The following is a 14,987-nucleotide window of genomic DNA, read 5'->3' on the forward strand; positions in this document are numbered from 1 at the left end:
GTTTCGGAAATGGGGGAAATTGTTGTCTAAGACATCTTCTAGAAAGGCAATCGCAAGTTAATATTACTTCTCGTAGCTAATATTAGATGTCCAATATATTCGGTTTAGATGACTTTTCCTGTCTAGATTCAGAATTTGAGATACAGTGTAACAGACAACATGTACTGGTTTATGAAGTCATTAAATTCACAGATGTGCAGGACGAACCCTAATTTACCTGACAAAATTGTGGAGTTTGATTAGGGATATTTTCTTAAAACTGTGGCATAAGGAACAGTGGTCTCTGGTAGCGTGATACATAGTGTTTACATTGTGTTTGATTTATTATTCCCATTAATCTTCGTATCTGTGTTGAACTGAAACAACATGAACGACATTGCAAATGTGTACGGTATCGGCTGCTTGGTGTACTTGGAATCGAAGTTGCTCAGTCACGGTACTTGATGTTGACAACAGTAATATCTAATTTACCCTTTGATTTAAAACTTGCTTTCAGTACTGTTCGGTTCTGTTTCGGATTGTTTTTCCGGCAGTGTTAGTTGTACGTCGGCAGTAATAATAACTGCGTTTGGTAAATGGCTGGCTGCAAGTCTTTCAATTGGACGCCACTTCGGTGACTTCCGTGCCCCTTATCTTCCCTGATTATCCAACCAAAGAAAGGGGAGCTACAGTTTAACTTGGAATCCAAATCACATGTCTTCTATGGCGACCTCTCACATCACTGAACGGTGCAAGACACATTAAAGGCAGATATAAGTTTTCATGAGTCCTACTGGGATTCGATCCCGCACTCTCTTGGTTTTTAGGCACGTGCTTTTCCATTAGACTTCAATGCATTGCAGATGATTTCTACCAAATTCTTTTATAGATTTGTAATTCGAAGAAAGTTGGTGGAGCCATGAACATACCGGGGCATCTTCTGTGTGAGCGGTTCAATGTTGTAGCGCGAGCGGCTGCACGAAGACTGACGCCTTCTTAACAAAACCATTACTTACATAGCACGAACTGTTGCCTCCTTGAGCCCCTTGTTCTCGATGTACGCTTGGCGGTCAATCAGTGACGTCATCTCCGAGCGCAAAATTTTCGAAGTCTGGTGTAATTCCAGTCGCCGCGCCTACAGGAGGACTAGTCGTCCGTTTGGCCCGGCGACCGCTGATAGCATATTGATAGGTTTAATGTCATGTTGTGTGGTGGCTGACCTGTGTACTTCGAGCATGTCTATTAACTTATGAAAGTTGGGCCTACCCCTGTAAAAATGAGACTTAATACGACGCCATCCGTGCACGATTTGCTTCATCAACTTTTAAAGGTAAATTCACATGATTGAATAGGGAGCTTCACTCGATTTTGCGATCACGAGGGTTTTAATTTTGCACCTGAGGGGCATGCACACTATACCACAACCACCCCCCTCACATCATGTCTTGCCAAGACTGTTAACGGCCTCACAGACCGAAGTGGGCGAGTTCGCCTGTATTCCATGCGCATTATAATTGGTGGTTCTAATTAAAGTGCAGCTGATCACAGAGGTGCAGTGTGGGGATATAATTATCGTATGGCAGCAAAACGTTGTAGATATGCTAATGCGTTAATATGGAACCGATTTATGCTGGAAGAAAGCTGGTTCCAGTTGCAAATCTTGAACTGTATACTGCTTGTATGACAGTATGACATTCAGACTGTCATTTGACAAGCCTTAACGTGATTGAACAGTACGGCTATCGAGAAGAGAGACCGTGCGCTGTTAGAGAAACTACACCCCTGGCCATTAAAATTGCCACACCAAGAAGAAATGCAGATGATAAACGGTTATTCATTGGACAAATATATTATATTAGAACTGACATGTGATTACATTTTCACGCAATTTCGGTGCATAGATCCTGAGAAATCAGTACCCAGAGCAACCACCTCTGGCCGTAATAACGGCCTTGATACGCCTGGGCATTCAGTCAAACAAAGCTTGGATGGCGTGTACAGGTACAGCTGCCCATTGTACTGGTTGTTACCTATCTCGTTTCTTGATAACTGAATGATGTGGAAACTTACGCGGTATATTGTGGTAGGACCACATTCGCACCACGTGTTTGTAATTGATAATAATACGAGTAGTTCCAGCACAATTTCAGCAAGGCTTATTTATTAGTAGCTGCTGAAAGATTACACACTGCAGATCTCGTTTGTCTAGGGGTTTTGTCTGCAAAACATTACTCTAACAAGCATGGCCTGGGTTTTCTTCTTGTTTGAAATAAACACTACCGGATTCGAATTACTTTCGGCTAATATAATATTTATTCGTACTCTTTGTTTAGTAACTACAATATTTTCACTTCGAACATTGATACCCTAAAAATGCATTATACTGTACTGGTCACTTAAACACGTCCATCTCCCTCCAATACCGACAAAGAAGTGGCGGGCAACCGAACATGTGCCCGGAAGTTGCAGACATTCCTGCATTCCAGATTCTTTGGTCTTCTGACCTTAATACACTCCAAAGACACATATAAATAAATACGTATAAATATACAACATTTAACATCTCAAAAAAATCCATTATTTATCATAAAAGAAAATATTCATAAATAAATAAATTAAACACATTGTATGGCAACATAATGAAGTTACCTTAACTCTCTACTGTGGGCATCATACTTTTCGCATGAGATAAAGTTTATCTCTGACAGTTAATTACATTACAATAGCCCACCAGGACTTACAAGTGTACCTTGGTCCACTTGTCAGTCCGATACAGAAATTGCATCATTGTCTTGGCTTGTATACAACTTTTTATCACAACTGTAGTAAACTGTTTATTCTTTCATCAACCATTGACTTCCTCCTTTGTCTCACAACATAAATACATATGTCGATTTGTTGCCCAGAAATTTACTATAAAATAATACTAAAGTTAAAACATTTTCTCATATTAGAACAAACATAGTACTAACTCCTACATCATCAGTGAGTTTGCAAAAGTATTTCAATTCAACAACACTATTCTCTCATGAGCCTTGTAAATTATGTGATATCAGAATTAAGAGGCAAAATAAGCCAACAAAGTATCTTTATGGGGGTTATAAACGGAGCTGAATAAAAACAGTTATGGTGAGCATGATGTAAAACAAAAGCACACTTGCATATACAAGAAAATATATTCTATTAACTATACAATTTTTTTAGCATTATAGTCTATTTAAGTGAATGAACAAGATTTCAAAATTTATGAGATTTGCTATTCTCAAACTGTGAGGGTGGGTGACATGTCTTGTCTCCTAGCATCATCAGTAAAATAAAATCCCTTATTTATCAAGTTTACATATTTTGCAATTCATTAAATACTGTAAAATTACTTAAAAAACACATAGGAATCATGAAATCTAATCTTATAATAGAATTATGTGACAATCAGTCTAGATACAACATCGTTTTGCATGAGATGTGTTACATGGCATAGTATGGTGACTGTATTTTTTTTCATTCTTTCTTTACTTCCAGTAAAATTCTTTCCAGCTAAAGGCATGTTTTTAGGCTCAGTTTGCTCTTTTCTCAATATACGGCTTCAAAGAAACAACATTCCTAAGACCAAACAGCTTTCTCGACTTGGGATATACTAATCGGTACACATTTGGATGGGGGTTCTCAATAATCTCAAATGGCCCAATGTAAATGTCAAAGAACTTCTTGAGTTCTGCTGTTAGTAACTTTGATCGTTCATGGGATTTCACTAAGACATGGTCACCTGCTCTGAATGTGGTAGCCTTTATTTTCCTATTATGTCTGTTTTTCCTAGCTTCACCTAGTTTCTTCATGGTTTTCTTTACAATCTCTTCACGTTCTTTCATTGATATTAAGCTACGTTGTGGAAAGTCTATTAATTCAGAAATAAGATTTGCTGGTCTGAGATGAAACATAATTTCATATGGTGAAAACCCAGTAGAGCTATGCTGCAAGCTGTTCATGATATCCTCGAAGTTGTTTACATGGTCGGACCAACTAGGATGTTTGTGACTACAATATGTCCTACAAAGTCTCCATATTTCTCTCATGTACCTTTCTGCTGGGTTTGAAGATGGGTTGTACACGGATATCAAGATATGTTTTGTGTTAGTTTTTTCCATGAATGCTTTCCAGTTTTTTGAGACAAATTGTGAACCATTATCAGATAGTATAGCTTTAGGTTTCCCTACACTCTTGAAGTAATCTCTCTCAATTTTTGCAATGATCTCTTTACTTGCAGCTTTTTGCACAGAATAAAGTTTAATTAGTTTGGAAAATACATCAACCATGACGAATATAAAACAATGGCCACCTTTGCTTTTAGGTAAAGGTCCATAAAAGTCTACAGCTACTAAATCTAATGGCTTATCTGGAATGATGTTCTGCATTTCTCCCTGACATGTTCTGTTGCTTACTTTTACTCTTTGACATTTGTCACATGTTGATATTTCGTTCCTCACCTTCTTTACCATATTATAAAAGTAGATATTTTCTTGTAACTTTTTTACACATTTCTGTATTCCACAGTGACCATAACTCTCATGGGTGTACTTTATTAATTTGTCTGCCTCGCACTCTGGCCAACATAGCTTCCAATTGTCAGAGTCCACATCTGTTCTTCTAAAGAGTGTTCCCTCAAAGACCTTATAGTACTTGTCAAGTTTATCATACCCACTTTTGCCTAAACAGTCCTTAACCAATTTCCAATTAGGATCGTTATTCTGTCCCCTCCTGATGTTATTACAAAGTGTCTTCATGAGCTTTTCATCTTGGATTCCCTTCATGTATCTTATTTTAAATTCCTTTTCTTCCTCTTGATCAAACATTTCCTGATCTCCTCCTACTGGTAACCTGGATAAAGCATCAGCTACTACATTTTCTGATCCCTTAATATACACAATTTCGTAATCAAACTGTTGCATGAACATTGCCCACCTGGTTAATCTACTGTGATATAGTCTACACTCCTGCAAGTAACTTAAAGCTTTGTGGTCTGAATAGACTTTTATCTTGTGTCCTAACAGGTATGTTTTAAATTTTGTAAACGCCCAGTGTACTGCGAGTAATTCTTTTTCTGTGACAGTGTATGTTCTCTCATGTTTAAGTAACATTCAGCTGGCAAATGCAATTGTACAATGAAGATTTTTTTCATTCACAATTTTCTCCTGAAATAGTTCTGCTCCTAGTCCATAATCACTACTGTCAGTGTGAAGAGAAAATGGCAAACTAAAATCTGGTCTGTGTAAAAGACTGTTCTTACAAAGTTCATTCTTAATTTTATCGAATGCTTTCTGGCACTCTTCAGACCAATTCCATGGACTATTTTTTCTAAGTAAGTTGCTTAAACATGTTACATTAAGGCATTGTCCATTTACATATTTTCGATAGAATCCACAGAGTCCGTAGAAAGACTTTAATTGTTTCTGGTTTCTAGGTGATGGAAAGTTTACGATAGATTTTATTTTCTCCGGATCTGCACTTATCCCTTCCTTAGTAATGACATGACCTAAAAATTTGAGTTCTGACACACCAAATTTACATTTTTCCAGTTTTAATGTCATACCACCTCTTCTGAGTTTCTCACACACCTTTTTCAATGACTTCAAATGATCCTCCCAACTTTGATTTGAAACTAATATATCATCTACATAAATTGTTAATTCTGATACAACTTCTTGGCCAAGTACATAGTCTAGTGCCCTTATAAATTCGGCGACTGATGAGTTTAATCCGAAAGGCACTACACAATACTGGTAACATCTCCCATTGTATAAGAAAGCAGTGTACTTTCTAGAACTAATTGCAAGAGGTACTTGATGAAAACCTGAAGTTAGGTCAAGGCTTGACATAATTTGGATATTTTTAAATTTATATAACAACTCATCGATGTTCTCTGGATGGTCAGTTTCTCTGTATAAACATTTGTTTAACTGTCTGGAATCTAGTACTAATCTGACTTGTCCATTAGGTTTATTTACAGTGACTAAGGGATTATTATAAGGGCTTATACTCCTCTCAATGATTTCACACACTTCCATCTTTTGCAATTCTTTCTCCACTGCTACCCTTTTCGAAATTGGAATACTGTATGGTTTTGTAAAGAAAGGTTCATGCGGCTTCAACTGTAAGGTACATTGGTATCCAATTACTTTACCTGGTATATTGCTAAATACATCACTATATTCCCACAAAAATGATTTCAAATCTTGTTTTTGGTTCTCAGTTAGTTCTCTATCCTCGACTACTTTTTCATTTACTAACTTTTCAAACACTATCTCATCTGTATCGAAATCTGTGACATGGCTTTCAATGTACTTACCTTCTTTTGTAAATTCAATACTGTTCACAGTCTTATTCATACAAAACACATTTGACTGAAGAAGTTTCGTAGTGATGACTTCACCACTTGGTAGAGTCATCATTAATTTCTGCCCTGCCCAATCAAATGCTGCACTTACTTTTGTTATCCAAGACATGCCTAGGATAAAATCCTCTGTGAGATCAGGAATGACGAGACACCCATGTGACCATGATACTCCTTCAATTTCAAAAGTAATAAAAGCCTGAATCCTTATTGATTTACTGTGCTTCCCGGTAGCACATCTTATTTTAATTCCTACCACAGGTAACTCGACATAATTCTTATTAGTTTTCAGTTTTTTACTTAATGATTCTAATATCCCAGATACTTGACTTCCTGTGTCTACTAAACACTTTCCTTTCCATGATCCTATCTGCACATCAATAAACGGACTGCTTACATCAAAGTCAAATTTTTTGTTAATATTCTCATGTAATAAGTCATCTTCAATTTCACTGAATCCATATCCCTTTCCAGTATCCTTACCTGTATCATTACTACCAGAGTTATATGCTGTTATTACCCTAATTGCATTTTCTTTGGCCTGATTACTATTCCTGAATATTTCATTAATCCAACTACATTCATTTGTGCTATTGTGTGTCTCTCCTTTATATTTCTCTCTTAACATTTGTGCAATGTGATACTTAATTCTATGCCACCAGTCTGGATACAAAATTTCACATATATCAAGTGTTACCTTTCTGAAAATTTCATCATCCTTAATGGCACTACTGTTAAACCATAAGTTAAACAAAAATTGCTCACTATCTGACATTTCATCATCTACTCCCCTAATGCTGTTAAGATTACCTGCTGTCAATTCCTTCTCATTTTTCTTCCAGGTATCAAGATCAAATAACTCATTGGCTGAAATTCTGGCATCCTTATCATTCAAATTGTCAACTGTGTTCATGTGTACCTCGCTAATTTCATTACTATCCTCTTTTATATTAGTAATCCCTAAACCTTCCAACTCCTCACTGACACCAATAAAACCTCTACCTTCACTACTACTCTCAATCTCCTTTTCTTCCCAATCAACATCACAAAAATTATCATCTTTATCCTCTGCACTCTTATCTTCAGTATGCAGATACACATTTAAATCATCCTTACTAGGTGCTCTTTTCATTCCTAGCCCACCAGACTCTTCCATAAGTTCTCTAATTCCTAATACACTTTGATCATTTGAACAACTATTTTCCAGCAAGGTGCTCCTCTCAGCCCACTCATAGAATGAATCTAAGTATACTTCTTCACAGTTTTCTAAGCAATCAGTGTCTTTAAATAACTTACCTTTTGTTTCTGGTTTATTTGTATGACATATATTGTTTGTAACAGATACTACATTAATGGGATAACACTTCTCTTTAAAATAATTACTCATTATGTCACAGGTATCTTTCTGTTTAGTTAGACATTTTGGGTTGGCCCTTTCCATTTGTGTATAAGTAGCTCCTACCTTGCGGACCGCCAATGGAGCCTCATTCAGTTTTTTAACTCCTGTTCAGTTCTCCCCATACCATTATGACTATTCCACTCCTTTGGTTTATTTCCAAAGTGTCTGTTACCAAATTGGTTATGATTATTTCCATACTGACCTTTGTAATGGAAATTGTGTCCTTGTGATCCCTTGAAGTTGTACTGGTGATTTCTCTGATGAGAATCACTACTTCCAAAATTGTGTGTTTCCTTTTTATCATGTTGTGTGTTTCCCCAATTTGTATGCCCTGTCTTTTGAAAATGGTTTTGACTATGGTGTGGTGGTTTACCCGTTTTCTCAATAATTCTGTCTAGTTTGTCAACATATTTCAAAAACTGATCTATTGTGTCATCTGGACCATAAGCTAACTCCCACTGTAGTTCACATGGTAGCCTCCTTTTGTGTGCATCAATTTGAGTGAGTTCATCAAAAGGTTTGCTTAGGTGAGTGAGTTTCCTTAACTGATTTCTGCAAAATTGCTTCATGCTACCAAATTCATGTTTATAAACAGGTCCATTCAAGAATTCGCTTTTTATTCTTGCCTGTTCTGTCTCTGACCAGAATTTACTTAAGAACCTCTCCTCGAACTCTGCAAAAGACATTCCCTCCATACAATAATGATTAGTCCATGACAATGCTTCACCTTCTAGAAATCTTTTCACAAATTTAATTTTCAAATTATCATTCATATTTGGAAAAAAGTTATGTTTGCAATGCTGCAGGAAATCTACCGGATGCATACTGCTCTCATCTGAAAAGTTTTTTACTGGAATATTGTACCACAAAGTGCCAATATTGTTTGGCAAACTATTGGTGACCATATTGTTACTAACACATTCAAGTTTCTTAGTGATGTCATTAATACTACTTTCTAAACTCTTGACTTCATTTTTGTTTATGTGATTATTTACATCTATTTTTTCAGTAATAATTCCTATCTTTTGTTCAAATTTGCATCCTACATTAACAATTTTATCGTCTACAAGAGAAATACGCTCAGATACTGTTTCTTCTACATGTTTGATATCTGAATGCACAACTTTAAACGCATTATGGATTTTCTCTCTACCTGTACTAACTTCAGTTTTCAGATTTTTTACTTTTGCATCTACATTTTTAACTTTTCTCCCGACATAATTGACCTTACCAGTGATCTTAACCATATTACGACTCAAACTGGAAATTTTTGCTTCTACTTTTTGAAAGTGATCGTCATTTTTCTTTTCATATTCTTTGAACTGTTTTTCAAATTTATCAGTCATGAGCTTAAGAGTCTGGTCTAACTGAGCAGCGTTGTTTTGCTCCATTTGATCCAAACGAATCTCATTAGCATCGAGTCTGTCTTTAATATTTCCTAACCACTGTCCGTTTTGTCTGTTAGTGTCATCAATTGCCTTAAATTTTCCCTCCATATAATTCATTATTTTTGATAGCATGTCTTTAACTTCATTCTGTCTTTCCGTATAACTTTGTCTACAGGATTCGGACTATTACTGCTGCATTCACTTTCGTATGATAAATTTACATCTGTACTAGCGTTGACGACACCGTCGTCAATACCTTCCTCTTTTACAACAGTCATCTTTTTACACAGGAATAAACAAAGCACAACAAATTTAACTTTTCTAAAGGATACTCAACTATCTTACTCACAGTTTACTTATTTTCTTATAAGGTCTTCTTTGTTGATTGGTGCTTGATCGAATTCACAACACTACACTTATATGAATATTGCTTTTTTGTTGCACAACACTTTACACTTTTTTCTTCTTTCTTGACTTATTGCGCCGTTATTCTTGCTCCAGTAACTGCATTCCGATGTCTTGAAGGTACCAGCATACGACTTCCTTTGTCTTGAAGGTATCAGCATACGACTTCCTTTAACATTTTCATCCAGGATGTACGAATTCTGTCGTTTTCTTCGCAATCTCGGTGGTAGTTTATTTCGAAAACATTTTCAATAATCCCGGACGAGCCCCCATATTGTACTGGTTGTTACCTATCTCGTTTCTTGATAACTGAATGATGTGGAAACTTACGCGGTATATTGTGGTAGGACCACATTCGCACCACGTGTTTGTAATTGATAATAATACGAGTAGTTCCAGCACAATTTCAGCAAGGCTTATTTATTAGTAGCTGCTGAAAGATTACACACTGCAGATCTCGTTTGTCTAGGGGTTTTGTCTGCAAAACATTACTCTAACAAGCATGGCCTGGGTTTTCTTCTTGTTTGAAATAAACACTACCGGATTCGAATTACTTTCGGCTAAAATAATATTTATTCGTACTCTTTGTTTAGTAACTACAATATTTTCACTTCGAACATTGATACCCTAAAAATGCATTATACTGTACTGGTCACTTAAACACGTCCATCTCCCTCCAATACCGACAAAGAAGTGGCGGGCAACCGAACATGTGCCCGGAAGTTGCAGACATTCCTGCATTCCAGATTCTTTGGTCTTCTGACCTTAATACACTCCAAAGACACATATAAATAAATACGTATAAATATACAACATTTAACATCTCAAACAAATCCATTATTTATCATAAAAGAAAATATTCATAAATAAATAAATTAAACACATTGTATGGCAACATAATGAAGTTACCTTAACTCTCTACTGTGGGCATCGTACTTTTCGCATGAGATAAAGTTTATCTCTGACAGTTAATTACATTACACCATGCAGCTTCAACACGATACCACAGTTCATCAAGAGTAGTGACTGGCGTGTTGTGACGAGCCAGTTGCTCGGCCACAATTGACCAGACGTTTTCAGCTGGTGAGAGATCTGGAGAATGTGCTGGCTAGGGCAGCAGTCGAGCATTTTCTGTATCCAGACAGGCCCGTACAGGACCTGCAACATGCGGTCGTGCATTATCCTGCTGAAATGTAGGGTTTCGTAGGCATCGAATGAAGGGTAGAGCCACGGGTCGTAACGCATCTGAAATGTAACGTCCACTGTTCCAAGTGCTGTCAATGCAAACAAGAGGTGACCGAGACGTGTAACCAATGGCACCCCACACCATCACGCCGGGTGATAAGCCAGTATGGCGATGACGAATACACGCTTCCAATGTGCGTTCACCGCCTTGCCGCCAAACATGGATGCGACCATCATGATGCTGTAAACAGAACCTGGATTCATCCGAAAAAATGACGTTTTGCTATTCGTGCACCCAGGTTCGTTGTTGAGTACACCATCGCAGGCGCTCCTGTCTGTGATGCAGCGTCAAGGGTAACCGCAGCCATGGTCTCCGTGCTGATAGTGCATACTGCTGCAAACATCATCGAACTGTTCGTGCAGATGTTTGTTGTCGTGCAAACGTCCCCATCTGTTGACTCAGGTATTGAGACGTGGCTGCACGATCCGTTACAGCTATGCGGATAAGATGCCTGTCATCTGGACTGAACCTACCGATTCCATATTCTGCTAACAATCATTGGATCTCGACCAACGCGAGCAGCAGTGTCGCAATACGATAAACCGCAATCGCAATAGGCTACAATACGACCCTTATCAAAGTCGGAAACGTGATGGTACGCATTTCTCCTCCTTACATGAGGCATCACAACAACGTTTAACCAGGCGACGCCGGTTAACTGCTGTTTGTGTAAGAGAAATCGGTTGGAAACTTTCCTCATGTCAGCACCGGCGCCAACCTTGAGTGAATCCTCTGAAAATCTAATCATTTGTATATCACAGCGTCTTCTTCCTGTCGGTTAAATTTCGCGTCTGTTGCACGTCGCCTTCGTGGTGTAGTTGTTTTAATGGCCAGTAGTGTATTTTATGTGAACCGCAGCAATTACGGCGCAGTATTGAGAGAGTCGTCAACTGAAAGATCTGAGGAGAGGCCAGTTGTTGTTAAATGGTTTAAAGAAGATGACAATAAAATTCGAAAACACGGGTGAGCTTGTAAGAGGAAGGCGTCCTATTGCTATGGGAAGTTATTAGATGGGTTGTTGCTCCTGTAACTGACAACGCAGCACGTGTGAGTGCAGTGCTAGTGCTCGTGTCGTGTCGCGAGAGCTGTCCACGTCCCAGCGTCAACAGCACGGAAAGTTTTGCGGTCTATTTTACACTGGCACCAGAACATGATCCAGACGGTGCAGCAACTGAAACCTCAAGATCCGCAGCAAAGTTCTGAATTTGCTCTTCCGTTTCTGGCACGGATAGAAGTTGATGACATTTGGCCGGCCAATATTGCACAAAGTGACGGGGCACACTTTACGCTACAGGGTGCAGAGAATACAAAGAACAACAGAATTCTGGGTACCGGTAAACTGTGTGCTGTGCACACAGAGCATCTGCACTCGCTCTATGTGGCTGCGTGATTTGGATTCACAAGCAGCTTTATTCTCTGCCCGTCCTTCTTTCAAGAGAATAAACCCAGAGGGGCTGCCAGGTGCACCGTTACGTCTTTTCGTTACCGTGACCTCCTTGCTATGTCGCAACCACTGTTTTTACGCAAGTTGGGACAACAGCTGATGTTGCTCGCTCAATGAAAGATCTGCTTAATGCAACATTCCACGAACCTATTATCTCCAGAGGTTATCCAGAGGTGGTCTGGAAGATCACCCGATCTGTATCCTTGTGAATTTTCGCTCTGGTGTATCTATAAGAACGCGTTCACCGCGGAGACGATCAGTGTGTATGTGATCTGAAGGGCAATACACAGGAGCACGTTGCTCAGATTCCACCAGAACTGTTGCTAGTAACTGTTGAACACCTCGCTTTACGGATGCAACATCTCGTCGCTGTCTCGCGTGATCATACTGGACAAATTGTGTAAGTGGAAGTTTATAATAAAATCAACATTATGCCTTTCTCACTTGTTTGACCTTTCCTGCCCACGTCCCTTTCCTAATCTATTATATGTGAAAACATTTCTGTGAGCCTTTCTTGCGTTTACAGATTCAGATTTACACCTGGTGACCAAAATTGGAAATAATTTTCTTCCAGTGAAAATCCGTTCCGCATTAACGCATTAGAATATCGACTAAGTTTCAATGCCATCTGATAGTTACAGCCCACACTTCACCTCTGTAAGCAACTACACTTTAATTATAACCACGCAGTATATCCCATTTTGTTAATTGCTAAGCAGTTATTTCACTTCTAAATTTATTGACATGCCCACAGCCTTGCCAATTTGACCAGGTCACCGCCGAGCTCGTACACTGCTATGAAACGTGACAATCTAGACCACTGGTATCAAATTCAAAATACTCAGAAAATATCGCCGAATAACATTCGAAATTTTTTAGGTGGAGTCTAATGCTATAACAGACGACCACAAAGTACGTTCCATCAAGAACGATGGCAGAAAGTCGCCAAAATGAAGGGACTCGAAGTCAATCATTTACTTCTGTTAACTCATCAGAAAATCACAAATGATAGTAAGCCAACTGCAGGAAAACAATTGCTCTTTCAGTGTCCTTTAGCAATTAGGTACGCACATATTTCAAGATAATTCTGACAAGGTGAAATAGCTTCTGACCTAGAGTTTGATTTGCATCTTTAGACAGCTAAATTTCATCTCCCTTGAACGCCTAAAAATAAATTTCTAGTCTCTCAGAAATAATTTGTTTTGGATAGCGGGGGTACTCGTGTTCGCTAGAGTAGTAGCTCAGTTTCATATTCCTTCCTTTTTTATGTTGCAGGGTATATACCATAGCTACAACGCCTTCCTAGATGCAAGTCCACTGGAGAATGCGCCAGAGGGTTACTGGCTGGTTGACATCAGAGCCATGAAGGGCATGAAGGTGATGGGGTGCTGCAGGGCAACAGGACACATCTGGCCAGATGTCATTCCGGGGGACGAGGAGGAGGAGGAGGGAAGGTAGACACTTTGTATCGAGGACTGTCTATCCTTGAGACTTTCATCCCCTACTAGCACGGCAACTCTAGTTTAATTTTTTTTTGAGCGTCTGTATCTTTACCAAATAAAATAAGCGTGAATTACACTAGAATTACTTTACTAAATTATAAAAAAATGTATGTATCCATCAAAAAATTCTTGAAAGTGTCAATGCTGAAAACTCAATGTTTCGTAATTTTATTTTATTAACTGGTACTTCTTGATTTTTGCAGTCATATTCTGATCAATAAATAAGCTAGAAATGTGTGTTTCGAAGAAAGAACAATACTTCAATATGTTCCATGGTCACGCACAGTGCGGAAGAGTGTGCCTTCCATTGCCATATGTACTCGAAACCATCTGTCATGTTTCACGCAGGTGGCATACACTGATAAGCCAAAACGCTATGACCACTGGCCACCGTAACATTGGCTGCTACGTGTTGACGTTGCGGGCACGTGACGTGGTAATGAAAGTACGTAAGCGGAGCACACAAGGACGTTGGTCAACCTAGAGAAGATATGGGCTGCAAATGAGGAAATCCACTGAGATAAGCGACTTTGACAAACGGCAGATTATTATTACGCAGAGCCTGTGAACGAAAATCGAAAACGGCGGAGCTGGTGGAATGTTCACGTGCTACCGTCGCGAGCATCTACGGAGACAGGTAGAAGGACAGTGAAATACCATTAGGCGATGAATGGTTGGACGTCCACGACTCTTTACAGAACATGGCGTTCGAAGGTTTGTCTGCTTCGTAGAGTAGGGTAAGTGGTGATCTGTGGCACCTCTGCCGAAAGAGCACAGTAATGGCACACGCACAAGTGTTTCGGAGCACACCGTTCATCGTATATTGTTGAACATGAAGCTCCGCAGAAGACTACCCCTACGTGTTCACATGTTGACCCAACGCGAATTACATGACCTGTGCGTACTCATCTAATGCCACATACCTCCACAAACCTACCGACAAACTGTCAGATATCTAATACGCAGAATCAGTGATGTACTTTGTTCCACAGAGGGACAGACAACCTATTAAGCAGGTAGTTATAATGTTTTGATTCATCAATGTATGTGTGAACAGAGGGTAGCTAGAACTGACAGCGCTACATTTTGTTCACTATGCTAAAAAAGACAGTTTTTTTTGTAAATCTGCAGTGGAACTGCTTACAAAAAGTTACATCTAACACGATAATTTTTTGGTCCCGTTTTATTTTTATTTTTTTGAGTCATCAGTCTTCTGACTTATTTGATGCGGCCAGCCAC

At 38.8% G+C, this 14,987-nt stretch overlaps 1 protein-coding gene across 1 annotated transcript in view; it reads left to right on the forward strand.

Moving 5' to 3' along the window:
* The window catches only part of LOC124615905, a 173,721-nt gene extending 159,894 nt beyond the window's left edge, over positions 1-13,827 (forward strand). Inside the window, exon 4 of the mRNA XM_047144081.1 lies at positions 13,522-13,827. Coding sequence (XP_047000037.1) covers positions 13,522-13,704 — 183 coding nt within the window. The 3' untranslated portion in view covers positions 13,705-13,827. The remainder of the gene's footprint in view (positions 1-13,521) is intronic.
* Positions 13,828-14,987: the final 1,160 nt, after the last annotated feature.

Source organism: Schistocerca americana, chromosome 5, assembly GCF_021461395.2.
Source record: "Schistocerca americana isolate TAMUIC-IGC-003095 chromosome 5, iqSchAmer2.1, whole genome shotgun sequence".
Lineage (NCBI taxonomy): Eukaryota > Metazoa > Arthropoda > Insecta > Orthoptera > Acrididae > Schistocerca > Schistocerca americana.